The sequence below is a fragment of the Cnephaeus nilssonii genome (genome assembly GCF_951640355.1).
Source record: "Cnephaeus nilssonii genome assembly, chromosome: 17".
NCBI classification, from domain to species: domain Eukaryota; kingdom Metazoa; phylum Chordata; class Mammalia; order Chiroptera; family Vespertilionidae; genus Cnephaeus; species Cnephaeus nilssonii.
The window spans coordinates 803,511-826,263 of record NC_137088.1 but is presented as its reverse complement, the minus strand read 5'-3'; the positions used below and the strand labels follow the sequence as shown (position 1 = coordinate 826,263).

The 22,753-nt window shown below is 60.6% G+C and overlaps 1 protein-coding gene across 4 annotated transcripts in view; it reads left to right on the top strand.

Annotated features, from left to right (window-relative positions):
* Window positions 1–22,210, top strand: part of LOC307113808 (microtubule-associated protein 4-like) — a 115,894-nt gene extending 93,684 nt beyond the window's left edge. The window contains exons 1-12 of one of the 4 annotated variants that reach the window (XM_079795747.1): window positions 1,419–2,837; window positions 7,489–7,595; window positions 8,634–8,849; window positions 10,604–10,787; window positions 11,335–11,394; window positions 11,506–11,798; window positions 13,007–13,120; window positions 14,605–14,697; window positions 19,167–19,248; window positions 20,414–20,526; window positions 21,667–21,856; window positions 21,975–22,209. In XM_079795747.1, the coding sequence (XP_079651873.1) occupies window positions 1,562–2,837; window positions 7,489–7,595; window positions 8,634–8,849; window positions 10,604–10,787; window positions 11,335–11,394; window positions 11,506–11,798; window positions 13,007–13,120; window positions 14,605–14,697; window positions 19,167–19,248; window positions 20,414–20,526; window positions 21,667–21,856; window positions 21,975–21,982 (2,736 nt within the window). In that variant the 5' untranslated portion in view covers window positions 1,419–1,561 and the 3' untranslated portion in view covers window positions 21,983–22,209. Of the gene's footprint in view, window positions 1–1,418; window positions 2,838–7,488; window positions 7,596–8,633; window positions 8,850–10,603; window positions 10,788–11,334; window positions 11,395–11,505; window positions 11,799–13,006; window positions 13,121–14,604; window positions 14,698–19,166; window positions 19,249–20,413; window positions 20,527–21,666; window positions 21,857–21,974 lie in introns of those variants that run through there. The other 3 variants (XM_079795745.1, XM_079795746.1, XM_079795744.1) reach the window with 3 other exon arrangements.
* Window positions 22,211–22,753: the final 543 nt, after the last annotated feature.

The following is a 22,753-nucleotide window of genomic DNA, read 5'->3' as shown; positions in this document are numbered from 1 at the left end:
CTTGTTTTCTGAAAGCGCTATTCAAAACTAGTGAAATCATTGCAGCTGATTTCAGATGGCTTTTAAAAAACCAAGCCAACTTTTCCTCTTCTTGGGAAAAGACATCGAATGTATTCTTTTTTTTTATTTTTTTAAATTTTATTGATTTTTTACAGAGAGGTAGAGAGAGGGATAGAGAGTTAGAAACATCGATGAGAGAAAAACATCGATCAGCTGCCTCCTGCACACCTCCTACTGGGGATGTGCCCGCAACCAAGGTACATGCCCTTGACCGGAATCGAACCTGGGACCCTTGAGTCCGCAGGCCGACGCTCTGTCCACTGAGCCAAACCGGTTTCAGCTCGAATGTATTCTTGATGAATCTTTCGCAGCTCCTATTCCAGTACAAGATGGTGACTCGAAGGCAAGACCACTTTGTTCAAGGTGGATGATGCTCTGTCCTTTAGTGGAACCCCTGCCCACTGAGAATTGTCTTTTGTGGATCCCTCCGTCCTGAATGTACAATTTATAAGCTCAAAGGCCAGGGCAGCAAAGGACCACGCTGCATTCAAGAGGGCACTGGCTCTGAGGGGCGGGCAAACCCCAGCCACCGACGGCCAGGGCTCCTACCTTTCGGAGGTCGGAGGAGGCTGAACTGCCCACCATGTTCACATGGCAGCGGAATGCTCGTGGGCTGGAAGGAGCAGGCGGTGCTGAGGGTGGACACCAGCTTGTCCAAGGAACCCAGGGGCGCAGGGGCCGGGGTGGAAAGTGAGGGCTCTGTTGTCACATGAGTGTCTTGTAACTGGATCCGTCCCCGAAGCCCTGAGATGCCGCGCCTTCCCGCGGGCCCTGTGTTCCTGTGTGGAACTGCCACACGCAGGGCTCCGAGGAAGCTCTCCCTGGGCCCTGGGGACTCCGTTCCAATCTGTTTTCAAGTGAGGTTGGTAGGTTGCTATGACAGCAAACCCGCGCTTCCTCTGAGAAATAAATGCCTCCAATTTTCATATGACATTCGGGGGATTAAGTGAAATTTTGAGCGATTTTGTGGAATCAGTGTTCTTTAAGGGTTATGGCTGGGGGTTGGCAGCTGAGTCTGGCTTATTTTTAAAACAGTTTTCTGAGTGGGTGCCGGGTCAGCTAAGGGAGTATGTGGTCACGCGGATCCATAGCAGTGAGAGCAGAGTGACCTGCCCTCAGCACCCATGGCCCCGGGCGGTAGAGTGCAGCACTGACTGAGTGCTGTCTGCAGAAATCACGTGTTCGTCTCCCCGGGGCATGTGAACATGCAGAAGTGGCACAGTTCGTCCTTTCTCTTTCCCTTCCACTCCCTCTTTCCTCCTCTCTGTAAAGCTCGTAACGGTTTTAGCGCCCACCGCGTGCGTTGTGAGGAGTCGGGGGGGGGGGGAAGGGGGGGGCGATGGGCTTGTCGTGAATGCTGGGACTGCTGTGATGTCACTGCCGGCTCCGTGCGCTCCTGCTCCAGGCGGTGTCGAGCCCCAGGAGCGGGGGGCTGCGGGAGAGGCCGCGTTGCACTGGGCCCGGGACAGCAGCTCTGTTGGGGCAAGCCTGCAGGGGGCCGATGGACGCCCCCAAAGAAATCAGCCACGCTGGGTTTGAGTGGCAGAGGACAGAGGGCAAACTGAATGAAATCGGGCTCAATGTCAGCATGGATGGGCAGCTGCAAGACGGGCTTGTGAAAAACGCCAGCTTCCTGGAGCCGACGCAGCTCTGCTTCTTTGAGGGGAAGCTAGACAAAGAGCTGGGCACCGGCGTGCAGAGCAGGGAGCATCCAGCGAGCTCGGGCCCCCCTGGCCGCAGGTATGTCGTGTCAGGCTCCTGCCGTGCCTCGGAGGGGAGCTCGGGTCACCAGAAGGCAGCCCGCGTCCAGCTGGAGCCCAGGGAGGGGCCGGACAGAAACAAAGCCTCCTCAGTGCAGGAGCTGGTGGCAGGGAAGGACGGGCCGGAGACCAAGCGCCAGCCAGACCTGGATCTCCCCGGGGCTGCTGACCTCCCTGGGAGGGAGCCGGAAACCAGTGTTGGGAACCCCAGCGCTCACCCAGTGGCTTCAGGCTGGCCGGGCTCCAGGGCAGCAGCTCCAGGACAGGAGCATGGCACCGCTCCTGGCTGCCAGGGGGGTGAGGGGGGGAGTGAGACCTCGGGTCAGCGGGAACGTGGGTCCGCATTACCTATGGCCGTGGCCCACCCAGCCCCCACTGCCGAGCACCCCCCCACTGCCACGCCACCCGTCACTCTGGTGGAGGTCCCCCAGGAATGCTCGAGTGCCTGCGCTCAGGCCCGAGGCCAGGACCAGGAGCTGGAGAGGCGGAGTCCTCGCGAGGAGGGGGCTTTGTTGGCCGGAGCCCAGCAGAAGAAGGCCGTGCGCCGGGCCCTGTCTGAGTGCTCCCACCTCGCAGTGCCCCCCGCTGTCCACCTCGCAGACAAGTACCCTGAGCTCCCCGCCCGAGACGAGCTCCCTGCTGGCCTGCAGCCTCTCCCCAGCAGCCCAGAGCCCATTCCTACGCCCAGCACACGGGGGGCTCCTGCCGTCAGGCGCTCCATGACCGTGGCCGAGGAGCAGACAGCTGGCTGCAGATTGAACCCTGGGGAGCTGCCCATCCTGTCCACCGAAGAGCCCCCTCCTTCCATCTGCGAGGAAGCAGCGGCCAAGAAGAGGGAGGCATCGACCCCCTTGGACAGCAGCTGCGGCAGCAGCGCGGGGAGGAAGGAGCTGGGCGCTGCGGGGCTGCGTCTCCAGGGTGAGCTGGAGCGGATTCCTGAAGTGAGCAGCCAGGACAAGGGCCGGGAAGATGTTAGTGGAGCCAGCACCGATTCATGCCCCCACGTCTGCCAGGCAGGTGAGCAACAGCCAGGACAGGGGGCTCTGGCAGGGGAGAAGGAAGTCGAGGTCCCCGCTGCCCAGAGCGCCCCATCGTTCCTGTGCGAGGAGACCCCACGTGATGGTATGTTCCTAAATTTTGCCTCCATGGGAACAAGCAGGCAGCGAGGAAGGAGCCCGAGTGACAGATGGCGGCAGGAGCGGCAGGCAGCCTGTCTGAGGCCTGGGAAGCGAATTCCCTGCCGGGGAGTGCACAGTGGCAGCACAGAGAGTGTGGGCTGAGGAGGTGGGCTCGGTGGAGGGTGGGTGGGGTCAGAGGGTGGTGGACATAAGAAATGAGCCCTTCCTGGACCTCCTGTCACCTCGTCTCCCACCCCCTCAGCCCCCTGTCCATGCCAGGCAGTCACAGCCGACCTGACTTCTCTCTGAAACCTGCCTGTGCCGCGGGGTGTCAGCGCTGGCCTCCTAGGAGCGCAGTCTGGGTGGGAGCGGTCTCCCGTCTCACTGGCTTCCAGCCGAAGAAGAGCCTGCTGAAGCTGGCTGTTCAGTACTCCTCCCTCTTCCTCACGGTTGACCTGCCTTGCTTCTGGTTTTCTCTTTCGGTGTGCGGGTTGGGAGGGTTTGTGGGGAGAAAAGGACAGGAGAGAGGAGACTTCACTTAATCAGCGCTGAGTGCTGCGGTCCTGATGGCTGTCCCTGTGTCTGTCTTCCTGCCCCCGCCCCCCCATCTCATTGGCGGTCTAAGAACGCTGTTTCCCTTGAGTCCAGCTTGCGCACAAAGGGCATCCTTCGTAAGCGTGTTGGCTGACGGGGATTTAATGGGTTTTGTTTGTAAAAATGGCCTCTTTTCCTAGGAACCGTTTTCTCTAATATTTATCTCAGGACATTTTTAATGAAATATTTTACTCTTTTTCTCTTAAAAGTAGATGTGTTATTTTCTAGGAAAGGGGTACTTGGAGGGGACCTTTAAGACTGACAGGTGGTTTCTTTTTAATGGAGACGGACAAAGGAGCGCCCTGTGTCCCCAGTGGTTTCGGTGACTCCACGCCGGAGGAGCGCAGGTGTCCTGCTTGTGGCTGAAACGCCATCGCTCGTGGCCTGGGTCTGTCTCTGTGCTGATCCCCAAGTGCCCGAGGCCTTCGCGGTGGTGATGCGTGAAGACTTTTGTTTATTTCAGACCAAGTTCCTCCGAGTTCACGCTAACTGAAGTTCATACCGATGGAAAAATTTTTAAATGACTGGCAAACTCCGCTGATCCACTCACCTGATAAATGTTCGCTGATTCTGCCAGGTGCTGTGTGAAGACGAATGCAGTCGGCACGCCTGCCACGTGCCAGCACCCCGCACTGTCTAGGTTACGACCCCGTTTCGATGGGAGTGTTGGTGAGAGGGTGGTAAATCGTGGGCACTTTTTGGAAAAGGTGGCCTTGGACCCCGAGGGTGCTGACGATGCTGAGGAAAGCTTCCAGGCAGAGGGCCCAGACAGCACGCCTCCGTTAGCAGAGCCAGGACGAGTGTCTGGGGGGCAGGCTCCTGGGAACCATTGGACCGCAGAGGACGGCTACCCACTCAGAGGAACTCCCGTTTACAAAACGCTCACGACAGGCTGTAGAGAGCCCGATGGGAAGAGTAGCCAGCCTGCAGCCGTGTCTCTCCCGGGACCTGTGCTTCTCCCTCAGAGTGCTCCCCTCCTCCCTCCCAGAAGCTGTATTTTCTCCGCCGTCTCTTCCTGTCTGCTTTCTTTGTGACTCTGGTCTGTACAGGACATTGGTTGACCTAGTTGGGGCTCGTGTCCCGCTCTACGTTACCTTAAATCTCAGGGACCCAAGGTTACTTAATTGAAGTTTTCTTTTAGAGAAAGAGCGAGTAAATGTATCTTATTGGCTCAGCTTGGTCCCGATAGCTGTTTGCCAGATACCACAGGCTGATAACCAGTCTTCCCATTCAGACCCGTCACTTCACCTGGAGGCTCCTGGAGAAAGGTGCGGGCTGGGCACGAGGCCAGAGCCACCCGCATTGTGGCAGAACCAGTGAGGGGAGGAGGTCTGGGAAGTGGTTTGGAGCCCAAGTGTCAAATGCCCTCATGAGGTTTCAGGGTCACCTAGTGTTCAGAACACTGGGATTGCCTGTGACAGAAATAAAGACTCACCTGTTCTAAGTAGACACGATACTGGAAGAGAGAAGATGGATTGGAGGCAAAAAATCCTGTTACGACCATTAAATTCAGTAGTAGCAGGTGAAATACCAGCGTCGTGACGGGAAATGCAGCAAGAGGTGGGGTCAGCTGGACTGGAACACTGGGTGATGTGTGTGTGTGTGTGTGTGTGTGTGTGAGAGAGAGAGAGAGAGAGAGAGAGAGAGAGAGAGAGAGAGAGGTGTTTTGAACCCTGGGTTTCCCAGCAGGTAGTAATGGGAAGATCCAACAGAAGGGAGCAGGTCTGTGGAGCAGTTGAGTTCTGTTTCACACTTTTTTTAGCTGGGGGGACGTAGAGGTAGTGGTTGCTAACAGTTGGCAGAGGCTGCGGGTCGTGGCAAGAAACACCGTCTGAGAGGGACACACTCGTGCTGTGCGTCGCTCACGTGCTCTTCGCTGGGCGTTCGCTGTGCAGGTTGAGGGGCTGCACGGTTATGTCACGGGCAGTGAGGCTTGCAGGAGGTCGTGTTGGTCCCTGAAGATCCCGGCCCCCGGAGCGCTCGGCGGTCGGGCTGCGGGCAGAAGGGACGCACTGGGTAAGGCATCAGCTCTGCTGTGCCAAGGCGTTGCTGCCCACCTGGCATGACGCTGTTGTTTTCCTTTCTTCGATGTATCTAGATTTCAGAGAGGAAGGGAGAGGGAGAGAAACATCAATGAGAGGGAATCATTGATCGGCTCTTCCCTGCAGGCCCCACACTGGGGATTGAGCCCACAACCCAGGCGTGTGCCCTGACTGGGAATCGAACCATGACCTCCTGGTTCCTAGGTCGACACTCAGCCACACTGGCCGGGCCCAAAGATTTTAAAAATCACATACAGGTGTATTTGTAATAGAAATGTATTTTCTCCCATTCTTTTCTAGACAAATGGTTTTATGTTATGCATACTGTTCTGTGCCTGGCTTTTTTCTTCCTATCCTTTTTTTCACTTAGAGATTGTTCTCTATCAATCACAAAAGAATTTTTGGTGCTTTTTCAGATTCTGAGTTTACATTGATATAATCAGTTTCTTATTAATGTGTGTCTGGATTATTTCAGGCCTTTGCTTTTAATAACAGTGCTCTGATAAAAGACCACGATGTTGGCCCTGGCCGGTTTGGCTCAGTGGAAGGGGCGTTGGCCTGTGGACTGAAGGGTCCCGGGTTCAGTTCTGATCTAGGGCATGTACCTCGGTTGCTGGCTCAACCCCTGGCCCTGGTCAGAGGTAACCAATCGATGTGTCTCTCTCCCTCTGTCTCTCCTCCCTTCCTTTCTCTCTAAAAACCAATGGGGAAATATCCTTGGGTGAGGATGGACAAGCAGAAGACCGTGACGTTGGCTGTGGTGCAGGTGTATGGCTGCATCTCTGAGGCGTACGCTTTTGGAAGTTCGGTTTCTGGATTAGAGTTGATCTGCACTTGTCATTTCAGAGACACTGCGAGAATGCCCTGCGTATGAGTTGTTCCGTCTCACACACGTGCCAGCAGTGTATGTCCTCACATTGTCCCCAACAGTTACTTTCAAATTTTAGATCTTTTGACAATATGTTAGGTTAAAAGTAGCATATCTGGGCAGTTTTAATTTTCATTTTTCTTAAAGACTGGACATATTTTCTTTCAAACGTGATTTGTATTTCTATAAACTGTTCATACTCTTTGGCCATTTTTCTACTGGGTCTTTATAGGAGGTGCTGATTTATAGGAGTAATTTACATAAAAATTTCTTTGTCTTTGATGTGAAGTTCACATGTTGTTTTTTTCCCTGTTTATCACTTGTCTTTTTTTGTTACTTTGGCCTCTGCGGGTTTTTATTTTTCTGTCGTCAAAGTTACTTTTGTGGCTTCTGAATCTGTGGCAGTGAGAAGGGGGTCCCCAGGCCAGGCCGAGTGCAGTGGCATTTAGTGCTCTGGGGGCGGGGGGGGGGCGGGGAGGGGGGCGCCGCTGCGGTGCTGCTGGGCAGAGCCCTGGGCGGGAGGCTTTGTTTCCGGCCGGGTCTGGTTTCCCGGGTGTCCTGCCGTGTTGGGAATCGGGGTCAGTGCCGGAATTGATCGCGCTGAGCTCACGCCCTCGCAGTGTGCTTCGCAGGGAGAGGAAGGAAGAGGAGGACACGCGTGATCTCCTGGCACGGAGCCCATCGGTGCGCCTTTGTTCCGGAGATGCACGGAGAGGAGGCTCCTGTGTGCTCGGGGAGCTGGTTGGGCGACAGAACCCTTTGCCTCTGTCTCCAGGGGAGGGAAGCCGGGAGTGAAGGGCCTTTTCCTTACCTTGATCACGTGTGCAAATCCCACTTAGGTTGCCTCCCCCGGGACAGGCCGCCGGATCTCTGGAATCGGACCCCTCGGGCGCAGTGAGGGAGCGCGGGAGCCTTGTCCCCATTCCAGCGGCACAGCCCTGTGGACGCTCTTCAGAGCGAAGTGCTAGTTAGTTGTGTCTCTGCTGAGACTCGCATTTTTGAAATGGGTGTGAAAGCCATTTGCTTAGCGTAGCTTCCTCCCCTAGGAGTACCCAGGCCAGAAGAAGGACAAGCCGCTGCGAGCGTGACCGGAAATGACATCACTGCCCCTCCAAACAAGGAGCTCCCGCCAAGCCCCGAGAAGAAAGCCAAGGTAGGTGCCAGAATGGTGGGTCACCTCGTACTGCTGTCGCTCGCTCTCGTGATGGTCCTTCAGCTAGTCTTGCTTGAGTCGTGAGTGAAGTTTCTTTTTTCTGAGTTGTTACTAGTCTTTTCTCAAATTTGGATGTGCTTCATATTATGGTAATATTCCCATTTTACCATATGGCCTAACTCAGACCTTCATATCGCTGCCTTTGACCCTATTATCCTGAGTATCTGTAGAAATGTTCTGCAGCAAAAGGAATCCCAGAACTCTTTTTCAGTAGTCTAGCCCCAGCCGGTTTGCCTCAGTGGATAGAGAGTCGGCCCACGGACTGTAGGGTCCCAGGTTTGATTCCGGTCAAAGGCACATACCTTGGTTGCAGGCTTGACCCCGGCCCTGGTCAGGGTGCATGCAGGAGGCAGCCAATTGGTGTGTCTCTCTCACATCGATACTTCTCTCTGTGTCTCTCACCTCCCTTTCACTCTCTCTAAAAATCAATGGAAAAATATCCTCGGGTGAGGCTTAACCAAAAAAAAGAAAAGAAAAGAAATAGATTCTAAAATCTGCATTCATGAACGGGAACACAAATTTTTAAGGTGAGGCATAGCTTCAGAAACTAATTGGTTCTAAGTTCAAAATGCACACTTTCGTGTGGTCTTACACAGGAAGCAGATTGCCTCATCGGGGTGCAGGTAACAGTAACCTAGGCGCCTGCTGGTCACTTTTTCATAGAGTTGTCACAGCCACCAAAAGTTAGTTAATGTTAAAGCTGCCACGGAACTTAAATCTTAGGTGGCAAGCTGCTGGAGTTGGTGGCAGGTCATTGAGAAACAGTCCCGTTTCTTCTCTGTCCTGGTGCCTCTCTGCTGTGTACTGAACTCAGGAAAAAGGAAGGCTCATTTTCAGTTGCATCTCTCCTCCTTGCTTATAATTTTGCTTTGAATTGTGCAATTTATACTTTTTTTACATTTTGTTTTTGTTCTTGTCTGTGTGTTTGATGTTGGCCTATTTAAAAAAAACAACCAACACCAACAAATCAACTTAAAGCCTTTGGCCACAACTCATCCTGCAAAGACTTCAACACCGAAAGCCAAAACACAGCCCACTCCTCTCCCTAAGCAACCAGCGCCCACCACCTTGGGGGCGCCGACTAAAAAGCCCATGAGCCCCGCCTCGGGCTCGGGGCCCGCTGCCCCGCCCAAACGCCCCGCGGCCACCACCGCCAGGCTTTCCGCGTCACCTGCCAAGGACGCCAGGCCCAAGGTAAGTGTCGCCTAAGCTCTGCGCAGGGCAGGCCTCCCCTCGGCGTGCCCGGCCTGGAGACAGGCTCCCGCTGCTGCCCACGTGCAGTCAGCTGGTGGGGCTGGGAGGGCCAGGAAAAAGGCTGGACAGTCGGCCTGGGGGCCCTGAGGCAGCCCCCCCCCCCCCCCAAGGCCTCTGTGCTTCGTACCTTCCCTGCCCTGGCTCTGCCCGTGCTTGGTTCTCCTCCTCGCGCCAGCTCCCCTTCCTCTTACTGCTCACACCCTTGTCACAGGTTCCCTCTCCTCTCCACAAACTGTCAGGTTCTCATTTTTGCTGTAATTCCCGCATCATATCCCCAACCGGTCCCCTTCTTTGTCCTTCCCTCCCATCATCCTGCGGGAGGGAACCGACCCCTCCCTTTGTGCTCGGTTCTCGCCGCCGGGCTCAGCCGGCCGGCAGCGCGGGGTCCCTTTCTTTGCTTTGGGCACTAGGCCCCTCTCACGGGGCTGCGTCTGCGGCTTTCCCGGTTCCCCGGTCACCTCACATTATTGCCCGGAAATGGTCAGTGTGGAGCAGGCCCTCCGGGGGGAGAGGGCGGGTCTGTCTGCCTCACAGCTCAGTTCGTGTGGGAAGGGCCTGGACATCAGCTGATGTCTTTGAAGTCACATGGGAAACAGGCTCCGGGTCACAGTGTCTGAGAGTCTGACTCTAACTTTGTAAAGAAAACGGGTGGAGCCGAAGAAGTGTAACCCAGGTTGAAATCCCGGCCGGGAAACCAAGACGTCCTCTCTCAGACGAGGAAGGGTCACGTGTCAGCAGGGACGCTTTCTGGTCCGCACCTACCCAGCTGACTGCTGTTCTTGACTTTTGGAAAACAGCGTCTGAGAACGAGGGGGAAGAGGGAGTTTCTCTGGGAGCTCAAGGCCGGGCCCACGGGGTCTGGGCTGGGCTTCCTCTCCTGAGGAGCAGGGTGCAGGGGGCTGCGCTGGCTCCTTCGCCTCCTGGCTAGTGACAGCGCCCAGGCTCCACGGAACAGTGACCAGGTGCCTGTGTGCCTGAGACCCGCTCTGCTCCGTCAGGCTGTGCACCTGTGCTGCTCATTCCCCCGTGGTCACCTCGGGCCCCGACCCCCCCCCCCCCCTCTGTCCCGCCGTCACCTGTTCTCTGAGCTGCCCTGGGACCCTCTGTCCCGACCTGAGTGCAGACAGGAGCTGAGCCCAGAGCGGCTCGGTGATCGCCCAGGGACCCTGAGCTGGGGGCAGACTGGGCCCGTGTTCTCCCGCTGCAGCCCTGGCTGCCCAGCACCACCAGGCACAGCTGAGCCAGAAGGCGGACTGGACTGGACGTCCTTCTCACCTTCACTGTGGGAAGTGTTGCATGGGTCCTCCTTTTTGACGAGACAGCGTGTAAAATTTTTGTTCTTTGTATGTACCTGTTCATTGTTGGCCAAGTATTTAATCCACTAAACACATCAGTGCTTCCCGCAGTGGAGCCTGAGGCACAGGTGTGGGGAGGGGTACTTTTCAGGGCCATTCATTCTCAGCAGGCAGGTTGGCTTGAGGTCGTGCGCTCACTGTTCCTGACCCCGTCCCACAGCACCTACGGGCCAGTGTCTCCGCTCCCTGGAGCACGGGCCCCTGCCCCGCGGTGCTGCCTGTCAGTAGCTCCAGGCCCCGGGCCCTGCGCTCTGGCTGTGCGTCTGGGGAGGGCCCTGCGCCAGGACTTGCCGGGCTGCTGCTGCCGTGCAGCTCTTACTCCCGCTTTCCTGCTCTCAGCCTGTTGCAGAGGCGAAGGCTCCCGAGAAGAAGGCCACGCCGTCCAAGCCCGCCTCGGCCTCGGCCTCCAGGCCCGGCTCCAGGAGCACCCAGGCCGCTCCAAAGGCCCCCGCAGCCGCCTCTGTGGCCTCAGCCGGGCCGAGCAGCAGGAGCGCCCCCATGCCCCTGCCCAGGAGGCCTGCTGGTGAGTGTGGTCACCCCTCCCTGTGGGACGGTGGGGAAGAGAGTGGGACTTGCCGCGGCCGCGCCACGGGCTGTGCAGGTCTGTGTCAGTCCTCGGCGGCGTGTGGGCAAGTGGCAGCCTTGGTCTCCCTGGGAGGTGGCAGGCACGTATGTTCAGGAAAACCGTGAGTGAAGAGGACTGTCCTGAATTATAGGGAGACTCATGATTCCTTTCCCAGTGTCCCCATGCACCAGCACAGGGTAGTTACCGGCTACCTGACAAGAATTAGGCCCTTCAGCTCCATAGGCGCATGCTGGTCGCCTGTGTCTAAGGCGTGTGGAAGGCGGTGTCAAGACCGGGAAAGAGGAGACACGATGCCGCCCTTGTGCCCTGCAGCGGGCGTGGCTTCACGTGGTCCTAATACTCGGCTGTCCCAGAGGCCATCTGAGCCCCTGGCTCGGCGGACATTGAGCGACTGTTGAGTGGGTGAATGAATGAATCCCAGTCCTGGGCGTGCCCTTCAGGTCCGTTCGCTAAAGGCTGTTCTGAGCAGTGCATGTTTGTGCAGGCACCAAGACTGAGGGGAAGCCCGCAGACGTCAAGAAGACCGTTACGAAGTCTGCGCCAGGTAACGCCCCCACTTGGTGGGGCCCCAACTTCAACCCCCACGTCTTCCGTGGCTTTCCGGCTCCCGTAGGCTCTCTCCCCTGAACCCTTGTCTCCCACTCCCACCTTCCAGCTGACCTGAGCCGCGCAAAGAGCAGCTCCAACAGTACCGCGAGGAAGACGGCCACTGGCCCGGGGGCGGCCTCCCCAGCAGGCGCAGCTCCCGGTCGTGTCAAGCCCACCCCCGTGTCTCCCCGGCCCTCTGGGACTCTTGCCGTGGACAAGAAGCCCACGTCAGCCAGGCCCAGCTCCTCGGCCCCCAGGCTGAGCCGCCCGGCGACCAGCGCGTCCATCCCTGATCTGAAGAACGTCCGCGCCAAGGTCGGCTCCACGGAAAACATCAAGCACCAGCCCGGAGGAGGCCGGGTGGGTCCAGGGGCCGTGGGTCCTCCGATGCGGGCCCTGGCTTCTTTCCCCGCCACGTCCAGTGCTGTCCCCGCCATGTCCTCACCGCAACCCCGGGCACCAGGGAGGGGAGGCAGGCGTGGAGCTGGGAGGGGTGGGCTGAGGGCTGCGCCTTCGCTTCCCATTGGCCTCGGGCTCCTGCTCTGTGTGTGGGTTCAGGCTCACAGTTCGCTTGGAGACCAAAGGTTCTTTACAACATGGACAGAGGAGACGCTGGGACTGCAGGGACAGGCGGGGGACGCGGCTGGTTGGTCCGGGTCTCACTGCGCGGGGAGCGGCAGGAGCGTCTGTGCAGGATGAGGGTGTCCTGGTGGCCGTGGCCGCCCCACACGAAGGAAGTGCTGAGGGGTGTCGTGATGGAGAAGGCCCGCGGGCCTTTCTGTTTGCGTCCGTCCTGGAGTTACTTGTTAACTGTCAGCAACCAGGGCGACTTGGTGTGTGAAGGAGGTGATGGCAGGGTCCACTACCCAGTCCCTGAGTGCAGCCTTGTCATCTACGTCACCCCAGCCCCTCTCCGCCACCACCCACCCCGGGCAGGACACTTACCTGGCTGCAATCCGAGCTGTTAAAAAAGGGAAGAGGTCCAAGATGAGGCAGGATCCTGCTGCAGTGGGAAGACCCTCCCGCAAAGAGGATTGGCCTGGGGTGAGGGCCTCCGGGGCCGGGCTCTGGCGGCCCCCCCAGGTCTCAGGCTGAGCCGCCTGGCCAGCCCCCATCCTGCACGCGCCTTAGGCTCTTCTGCGCTGCCGTGGGGGGCGCTGAGGGGCTCGCTCTGGTGGTTCCGTTTTTCTGTCCCACACACCTGCAGGGCGTGACACACGTCTCCAGGAGTGGCTCGCTGTGACCACGGACGCTTGGGACAGATGGAAGTTGGGGTGGGAGGACATTGTGGTTGGAAAACGGTAGCCACAGCCACGCTCAGAGCAGAGTGGCTCATCGAGCCCCCGCCTGCCGGGTCTCCGTGATGCCGGCTGCTCTCCTCGCGGCTCCCGCTTTGGTCTGCAGCTCCTCCCTCTGGCGGGTCTCGCCTGGGAAATGGGTGTTTTTTCCCAGGAGCGAGGGTGACCTGCTTCTGCCTGGCCTGGATTCGAGTCCCCAGCCTTCTTTCTTTCTTGGCATCTGGCTCTTGTCCTTGTTTTGACATGTGCCCTTCCTTCATCTCCGTCTAGGCCAAAGTAGAGGAAAGAACAGAGGCAGCAGCTGCAGCTCGAAAACCTGACCCTCACGCGGCCACTAAGCCCGCTGGCCCAGGCGTGAGCGCACAGAGGGCACCTGCGGGGAAAGTGAGTGTCCGGGACCTGCCTCTTGCAGGTCAACGCACAGCCGCCCTCCTGCGCTCTCCTGTCCTCCCAGCTCCGTGCTCTCCCTGTGCTGCCTCCGTGTTTCCCATCAGGAACATTCCTTACCAACCCTGAGAGTTAACCGTCCGGACTCATTAGTGCTTTGGGGACTAAATGTTCAGTTGGATCTACAGCTGTCAATCACTTCCTTCACACTGACCTTGATCTGACATGCAGCTGTTACCCGCGCGCACTCACACTCACACTCACACTCAGAGCACCCGTTCTTCCTCAGGAGGGCATGGCACTGCTGTCTTCTGGCACCTGGAATCCCGGAGACCCTGTGCTTAAGCTGAACTAGCAGGCCCCTCTCACAACACTGCTGGGGATGGGGGTGGCTTGGTTTGTCCTGACCCCCCAAGTCATGTCTTAGCAGAAAGTTAGGGTGCTCAGTACAGGGGAAGCCCACCCAGCACGGTCGCGCACCAGCTGGAGGGCAGAGGCCAGCTGGCCCTGCAGGTTCTTGGCCTTCGCCCCGCCGGGCACCAGGCCCTCCTGCTTGCTGTGCAGCTGGGTGGCCTCTGGCCAAAGGCTCCGCCTCTAAGAGCCAGGAGGGTCTCAGCCCGAGGACTCGGTACCTCGGGCAGAGAGGAAGGTGCACCGTGGCTCCTGGGTGATCCTGGGGGCCCTGGTGCAGACCAGGGTTTTTATTGGGAAGTGTTTGCAAAGAAGCCAGAAATGGCGAGGTGTTTGGGGTGGAGTCTGTCAGCGTGGATTTCTCTGTTCTGTGGGGAGCTGTGTCATTTGCAAAGGGCTCGGAAGGGAAGGGAAGGAGGGAGGGAGGAAGGAAGCAAGGAAGCTAGGAAGCTAGGAAGCTGGGAAGCTGGCAGCTGCTCCTCCTTGAGAAGGCCGCGGGAGAAGCCGGGCCTTGGTGTGCTGCATTCCAGGGGCAGCCGCTCGCTCGTGTGCAGGGCCGTGTGCGGCCCACAGGCCTGGGCGCCTGGAGGCCTCGCCCCTGGTCCCCACCTCACCCTCCATGTCCCGGGCTTTCGTGGGAAGCTGCTGGGCTGCGAGCCGTGCCCCCTGGTGTCCAGGACTGTGCCAGTGAGCCCACTGCCCAGTGCTTCTCCCAGCGGCCGGGCCTCCCACAGGCTCCGCTGCAGCCGCTCCAGGCCCCAGGCCGAAAGGAAGTACCTCCCTGGGGAGGGGCTGGCCCAGATCTCAGGGAGGGAACCGCCGCCCGCCCCGCCGAGCAGTGGTAGCGCCAGGGAGCACCTCTGCAAACACCTGCTCTGTCCTCGCGCGGACTGTCCTCACCCGTTTCCTCCTTCAGGTCCTTCTCTGCTTCCCACAGCTGTCCTGCTGGAGGTGGGGGCGGAGTTCTAACCCCTCTCTGTTGGTCATGTGATCACGTGTGGCCTCCCTGCCGCCCCGTGTCAGTAACCAGCCCTCCCCTCTGTGTTGTTTTCTCTGTTCTGACACTCCAGGTCCAGATAGTCTCCAAAAAACTGAGCTACAGCCATGTTCAGTCCAAGTGCGGCTCCAAGGACAATATTAAGCATGTCCCTGGAGGCGGCAACGTAAGTACCAGCCTGGCCCTCGGCCTCGGCCACCTGGGGCACACGGAGGAGCCACACCCTGTGCCACGGGGCGCCCCTCCCTCAGCATCTCGTCAGCCCTGAGTGGGCGCCTGGCTGCTCTGCAGCTGCGTCAGAGGCCTGGCCAGGCAGGGGCCGCTCCTGGGGGCCTGCCCTGCCGGGAGCCTGGGGCGGTGCAGGTCCTCCCGGGCCATCCTGGTCCTTGTAGGGCAGGGAGTCCGTGCACGGCTCTGCCCCCTCCGGCCTCCCCTCTGCCCCCTCCAGCCTCCCCTCTGCCCCCTCCGGCCTCCCCTCTGCCCCCTCCGGCCTCCCCTCTGCCCCCTCCGGCCTCCCCTCTGCCCCCTCCGGCCTCTCCTCTGCCCCCTCCGGCCTCCCCTCTGCCCTCTCCGGCCTCCCCTCTGCCCTCTCCGGCGCTGGCCCTCCTGCTCTTCTCCTCGCCTCTCCTGACCGCCTCTCTCCTTCCTGCTCCTTCCCCCATTCATTCCTTTCCTAGTTCTTTCCTCTTTTAGTCCCTTTTCCTCCTCTTTCTGTCCCTTTCCCTGTCCCATCAGACATCCTTTCTGTCACGCTGCTCTTCCGTGCCGCCGAGACCTGTGCTGGGAGGCGGGAGGCGGGAGAAGTGTCCGTGGTCCGTGTGGGAAGAGCACCCTGCGCGTTTGCCATGTGTCCCTGTGGCAGCGCGGGCAGCGGGACTCTGCGCGGGGCCGGGCGGCTGGAGACTTCCTGGGCAGCCCTGTCCTTCCTGCTCCTCCACCAGCTTCTGTCCGCCCCGGAGACAGCCGTCCTGCCTGCTCATCCTTGTGCTGTCCAGGCTCCGTGCCCCTGCCCTGTGGTCCTGCCATCCTGCCCGTGACCTGCAGGCGCCCTCACGGCAGGTCTGGCGGGAGGAATGCAGCCGGGCTGCGCCCCTTCCTGCCCCACAGCCCCCCTTGTTCGCCTCCTTCCACATCGCCTCCCCCGTGTCCCTCCCGTGTGGGCAGGAGCTCTGGCTCTGCCTTCAGGTGGGGCAGTTGCCAGACCTTAGCCAGCCTGGTGTGGGGTCGGCTGAGGTGGGCGACACTTGCTTTTTTTTTCCTCTTTAAATACTAGTGTATGTTACTGATCTCCGAGAGGAAGGGAAACGTAGAAACATCAGTGATGAGAGAGAATCATGGATCGGCTGCCTCCTGCACGCCCCACACTGGGGATCGAGCCTGCAACCCGGGCATCTGCCCTTGACTGGAATCGAACCCGGGACCCTTCAGTCCGCAGGCCAATGCTCTATCCACTGAGCCACACCAGCCAGGGCTGTGGGCGACACTCAAAGGCCTGGCCTCCCTTTTCCTCTCAGCCTTGGGCCTGATGGAAACAGGGTGGAGGGGTCTCAGAGGGAACTGGGGTGCCTGTGTGTGTGACACATGCACTGTGTGTTGTGCGGTGTATGTGAGAGCTCTGAACATAACCGTCACCTGTCGCCTGCTGTGGTCTTCACACTCCGACACGGCATCAGCAGGCCTTCCTTGGGGATGTCCTTGTTTAAAGCACCTCCATTTGGGGAGACTCCTGTGAACAGCGGGGCATTGGGATTCTGCCCGAGAGCTGTTTCCTGGGGGGCCGTGAGCACCCGGGCTGCGGTGCTCTCGCCCCCACCTCAGCCCCTCGGCGGAGCCAGCAGGTCAGCCTGCCGCTCAGGAAGGGCTGGCCGCGTGCCCTCCCCGTAGAGGTGCCGGAGTTCCCCTGGGGGCGGGGCTGGGAGCAGGGTCACACTCCACCACCTCCCCCCAGACACCCCCCAGGGGCCGAGTCAGGGGGACAGGGAGGGAACTTAGCAGCTACTTCTGTGGGTGATCCCACCTTCCAACTTGGCAGCAGCTTTAACCCCCTTCCCCCTCCCGAGGACGGTGTCTGCCCAGACCTGCTGCAGGGTCACTTCAGTAGCAGCACTGACACCGGCTCGGCCCCGGGCGTCCCCAGGTCCGTGGCTGGGGCTTGGCCGTGTGAGGGCACGGCTGTGGGGCTCCACTGGGGGCCAGCCTTGGGCCTGGGCCGTGGAAGCAGCACCTGGCGCCTGAAGCTGCGCGTGGGGGGAGGGGAGGAGCCGGGAGGAAAGGGATGCGGGTCCTCCACTCCGCGAGGCGGGGCCACGTCTCGGAGGCGGTGAAGCCTCAAACCGCCTCATTTAGAGATTTCCAAACGAACACAAGTGACAGACAGTGACGTGGCGGGCTGTGCCTTTGCCAGCTCCTTTGTCTGTGGCCAGTCTCCACGTGCCCGCCCCACTTGTTCTGGAGCCAGTCCTGGGTAAACCGTCCTGTGCAGATAGTCCGGTCGCAGTCTGAACGGTGAGCAGTCTGCAGTGCGCACGTGTGTACAGCCCGTGACGGGTTTGCGTGTTGAATCGGGATGCAGTCAGGTCCTGGGCTGTGATGATGCTGGATGTGCCCTCGCTCTGAGGCTTCCTGCTGTGCAGCACTCCGGCCTCGTTTCCCGTGGCCCCGCCGCGCGGCGGCCAGCGAGTGGTGGTCCTGGAATCTGGATTCTGCTGGCTGTCGCCTCATTTAACACGTTCCTTTCTCCTTCCCTGTCTTTAGATTGATTCAGGCTTACCTTTTCTTACCGCTCTGTTGTTGTTGATCCTCACCCGAGGATATTTCATTGAGCTTTAGAGAGAGAGGGTGGGAAGGAGGGAGAGAGGGAAGAGAGAGAGACACACATTGATGGGTGGCCTCCCACACATGCCCTGACTGGGGCTGGGGATTGAACCTGCAACCCAGGTCTGTGCCCTTGACCGGGAGTCAAACCCACAACCACCGAGCCACCAGCCAGGGCTCTCTGCTGCCTGCTGTGACCCTCTCCCCGGTCGTGTGGGTTCAGGAAGCAGGTTGCGTCGTTTTTCTGGTCCTTTCTTGGGATGTTGTCAGCTGTCGATGCCCACACGGCCCTGAGCGCCCGGGGCACGGCTCCTGTAGCTGCCGGCTGGGGTATATCTTCACGTGAGACCCCTCACCCACTGCCCTCTGAGAACGAGGCACGAGGTCAGGGAGTGGAGGGTTCGAGGGCAGACCCCGTCACGGAACGTGTGGGCTCCACACTTCGGGGAGCGCCTGCCTCGCAGGTGGCGCAGGGCCGTGCGCGATCAGCTGCTTTTCAGCCGCCACTTCCCGCGGGTCCTGCCCGGGAGCAGGGCAGCCTTGTGGCGAGGATGAGACCAAGTGGCTGTGTTCTGGCGGTGGGAGGTGCTCTGGGGACAGTTGCTGAATTCCTGAAGCAGTCGCTGTCCAGTGGTTGCTGATGACCGTCCGGGAGGCGATGTGAAGAAGAGGCGGAGTTGAGCTCGAGCCCGGAAGGGTGGGAGAAGGCGGCCTCTGAGCGCGTGCGGGGCCTGCTGGGCCGGGGACGGCAGAGAGGGCTCCATTAGGGAGAGGGACGGTGGCTCGGCAGGCGGCCTCCCAACAGTGTCAGGTGGCCACGGCGAGGACTCTTCGATGCTTCCACGTCCGTGTCTGTGCGCATGCAGCACTGGGCAGGCTGGACAGATGGACAGTTGCTAGAGGTGTCCCGGAGCTTCAGGAGGCCTTCTCCTCCGCTAAAAGGAAAGCACGTGAAAGCGTTTACAAAATGCAAGCCTGAGGGGCTCAGACAGGCTGCTGATGGTGGGGAGTTACTCCGTGCCAGGCCCGGGGCTGTGGGCGGGAACTCTGTCCCCTGGGCACACGGTGGAGACCCGGTTTCTGACAAGGAGGACAAGGCCTGGGCAGCCGGTACTGGCGCTGCGGTGACAGCCACCAGGAGGCGGAGGCTGGCGGCTCTGAGGGCCCCTGCGCGGAGGGGGCGGTGTGGAGAGCCAGGCTCTTCCCGTGGCAGAAGCACGGAGCAGCTGCCACTCGCAGGCCCCTGGGTCCCGTGGGGGGCTCTGTCCACAGAGGCTCTCTCCTGATTAGACCTGCCTGCAGCCCGGAGCCACGGTGTTTCTGCACGGCTCCTGCACGGCGGGTTCGACGAGAGCCTGTTGGCCGTCTTACCTGATGCGTGTATCGATGGTAGATGATTGATAGATGATAGATAGATGATTGATACATAGGGGAGATGCACTGGAAAGAACTGGCAGGAAACAGGCCGGAACGTTGCTGTCGTTGACCTCTGGGCGAGGAGTGGGCGGGCGGGTTGGAGGTGGAGCAGGAGGGGTGTCAGGAGAGTGGGATCAGAAAAGGGAGGAAGGCTGTCGGGTTGCCTGGAGGGGGCGGAGATGCCGTGGAAACGGGTTTGGTCTGGCTACACGCCGGGCCAGGGTGGATCAGGGCTCTTTCAAGCACTTTTGGGAGGTGACCCTGACCTTGAACAGACAGATAGGAGCTCACAGAGGGGAGAAAACATCGAACTTGGATGCCAGGGCTGTAAAGGGAGTGTGGCCTTGGCCTTGCCAGCACGTTCTCCCTCTGAGGCAGTGTTGGTTTTTGTCATTTTCTTCTCAGGTTCAGATTCAGAGCAAGAAGGTGGACATCTCCAAGGTCTCCTCCAAGTGTGGGTCCAAGGCCAACATCAAGCACAAGCCCGGTGAGCGTCCCTCCCTTCCCTGGTGCCCGGCCAGCGGGCTTTCACCCTCTGTCTGCCATTGCACAGTGGTCCTGGCCCGCCTGCCCCGGGACTCAGCGGAGGACAGTGCAGTCCTGCCCCTCAGGGAGCGGGAGGAGCGGGAGTCGAGGCTGCGTCTGCAGGGGCTTCATCTTGGCGCGCGGTGTGCCGGTGCTGCCGACCAGGACGTGGGGAGGGCGTTCCCGGGCTCCGGGGTGGGGCCCGGACACGGTCAGTTCAGGAGGAAATTGTCCCAGCGCTGCAGCGGCGGGCACACGGGCTGGCGGGGCGAGCCTCACCCAGTCGCGTGGGCTGCTTAGGTCAGGAGCTCCCTGCCCTCGTCCCTGGTAGAATGCTTCCCTCGACAGCGATGGAGATGGTTCAGCCCCAACCAACTCCTCCCTCCCCTCTTCCCTCTGGAACCCCCTCTGGTGACCTCCTCCCAGGGCCACTGTGGCTGGAGGTCAGCTCTGCGGGAGGCGGGCTCCGTGTGGAGGCCCCAGCCACGTGTCGAGCACCAGGGGTCAGTGTGTGACGTGAGCTGAGAGGAGGCGGCTCGAAGGAAAGCCACCTTTCTAGGCTTCCAGGCCGTGAGGGGGGCTGGCCCTTGACCCTGCGCCCCCCTGTGGCCCTCCCCCGCTCACAGGCCCCAGGCCTGTGCCTCCCTCTTGTCACTACAGTGCGACTGGTGAGACGCTGGGCCGCCCACCTTCCCATCTGGCTGTGTCACTGGTTGGCGGTGACTTTGGACAAGTGGCTTCCCAACTCAGTGCCAGCAGCTGTGGGGCCAGGGCCTGACCCTGGGGCCGGCGCACCCTGCACTGTCAGGGAGGTGCCACCTGGCCCTTAGCGGCGCCTCAGGCTGCGCCTGCGCTCCGCCCGGCCGGCAGCTGTGAGCTGTGGCTGCGACCCTGCGGGGGACGGACTGCTCTGTGGAGCGGTTCCCCCTGACAGACCAGCAGCCCTGTCCTGACAGCACGTTCACGGAGCCGCCTCGTCTCCCTCCGCCCTGGGAGCAGGCCCGTGTCCCCGTTTCTGCATCGAGCACTGAGCAGCCCTGGCCACACGGGGATTCCGTGCCCGGCTCCCGTCCCTGCCCGCGGGCATCTCTCCGCCACCTTAGTAACCGGTGCCCTCTTGGTTCCAGGTGGAGGAGATGTCAAGATTGAGAGTCAGAAGTTGAACTTCAAGGAGAAGGCCCAGGCCAAGGTGGGGTCCCTGGATAACGTGGGCCACCTGCCTGCGGGCGGGGCCGTGAAGGTAGTGAGCGGGTCCTTGGGGGACGAAGCGGGAGGAGTGGGGGTGCAGGGGAGTCTGGGTCCCAGCAGGTGGGCCTGTCGCCGCCCCTCAGTCTCTTCAGGAGTCATGTTTCCCCACACAGTGCTGTTCCCATCGTCCACCATCAGTCCTGGGCGAGGCAGGGAGTGAGACCCCAGCGGGCACAGACCTTGTCCTAGGCCATGGCCGGCCTGCCTTGGGCTCTTTTCAGCCACGTGCAGAGGGACGTGGGCTGGGCACAGGCCACACACAGTCCCCGCTGCCTGAGGGCTGTGGAGACGGGTCCACCCCAGGCTGCTCTCAGCCGGGAGCAGGAGCACACAGCTCCCGCCCCTCAGCAGGCCTGGTGGCCCGGCCTCTGGAGGGACGGTGGTGAGCACTCGCTCCCTGCAGAGCGTCCCCGTTGGACTGGCTGGGCCTCTCCTCCCTGCCCCTCCTCTGTCCTCCCTCCCTCCCTCCCTCCACTGTCCTGTAAGACCCTCCTGTGCCAAGAGGCTGTCTGTCCTTCCCTCCATGTCATCGGCGGGTAGAGGGTGTCGCCTCCAGCTTCTGCGCTGGAAAGGAGCGGAGGAGAGGGACCCAGCAGCTGCTGTGACCTGCTCACCGACACCCCCCCCCGCACATACACACACACACACACACACACACACACACACACACACACACACACACGCCTGCGCTGGGCCCCGCCCACCCTGTGTCCCGCCCTCCTCGGCATCTAGACACACCAGCAGGGGCGCTAGCTGGTCGTAGTCACTTGCTCAAGGCCTCACGGTTCGCACTGGCCTTTCTGACCCCACGTCCTGTGGTCTGGTCATCAGTCACGTTACGTCCCTTTCTCTGTTGCTGTTGAGATCAGTTCCTGACACTGACCGGCCGGGCCCGGCTGCCGACCTGCTGTCACGGCTGCCGTTGTCGGGGCGCAGGCTTGGAGCAAGCTCCCCTGTGCTGGCCGCCCGCCAGGAGCCCCTCAGGGGTGTGGAGGGGTGGGGGCACCTGGCCTGGCGTCTCCTTAATCAGAGGGGTCAGGGCCGGCGGAGGGGGGAGCTGTGTGTGAAGCCCGCCGTCACTCCATCCCACTCCCTCTCGGACTGACCCTGCGTGTCCACTGTTTCATTGTAGACTGAGGGCGGCGGCAGCGAGGCCCCTCCGAGCCCGGGCCCCCCCGCTGGGGAGGAGCTGGCTGTCCCTGAGGCTGCGCCCGAAGCTGGCGCCCCCACGTCAGCCGGTGGCCTCAGTGGCCACACCGCCCTGGCAGGGGGTGGTGACCAAAGGGAGGCCCAGGCCTTGGACTGCCAGATCCAGGAGACAAGTAAGTGGCTGGGCTGGGCCTGCGGGCAGCCGGGGGCCCTGCCACCGGCGGAGTGGACACGCCTCTGTGCTGCCCGAGTGTGGCCTCGATCGTAACGCAGCGACCTTTTATTTTCCAGGCATCTAACGCTGACATTCTGGTCTCGTCTCCGTCCCCTGTTGCCCTCTTGTCTCCCTCGTTCCCTCTCCCGTCCCGCCTCCCGTGTCCCTGCAGATTGAGACCTACAGGCTGACGTTCCGGGCAAACGCCAAGGCCCGCACCGACCACGGGGCCGACATTGTCTCTCGCCCCCCCCACTTCCTTGGTGGCCCCAGCTCAGGCACCCGGGCCTTTGGCTCCCTCCCCCGGGCTGCCCACTAGACCTGACTACTTGGGTGCAGGGCAGCCCTCAGCCCCCCCCCCCCTTCGCTTGCCTAGGGCAGCAGCAGTGCCCACACCTCCTCAGCCCCTGCCCCAGGCCCAGCTCCTGGCCATCCTTGCATCACTGCTCCAGGGGGAAGCTGGGGAGAAGGGCGTAGGGGAGGCTCAAATGGGATCTTGGGGGGTCTCAGAGGAAGGAACCAGATTCCAACCTCCTCTTTGGGTTTTTTAGACCAAACCCAAGAAAAACAGACACACCCTCCCTCCTTGCTGGGTCCACCTGGAGGGAAGAGGGCGTGTCCACATGATGGACACCCAGCCCCGAGTGTCCCCTGGAGCTCGCTAAGCCACTGCCTCTCCCTTTGCCCACACTGATGCCACCGCAGGGGGTGCCAGACCCCTCGTGCTGCCCCCCCCCCCCCCCAGTGAGGGCCAGGCTGCCTGTCCCCGCTGCCTCCCTGCCTCTAGCTGCTGCCATACTTCTTTTCCTTGTTTTACCCCTTTTTTAAAATAACCTAAGAACTGGTGGAGTAGTTG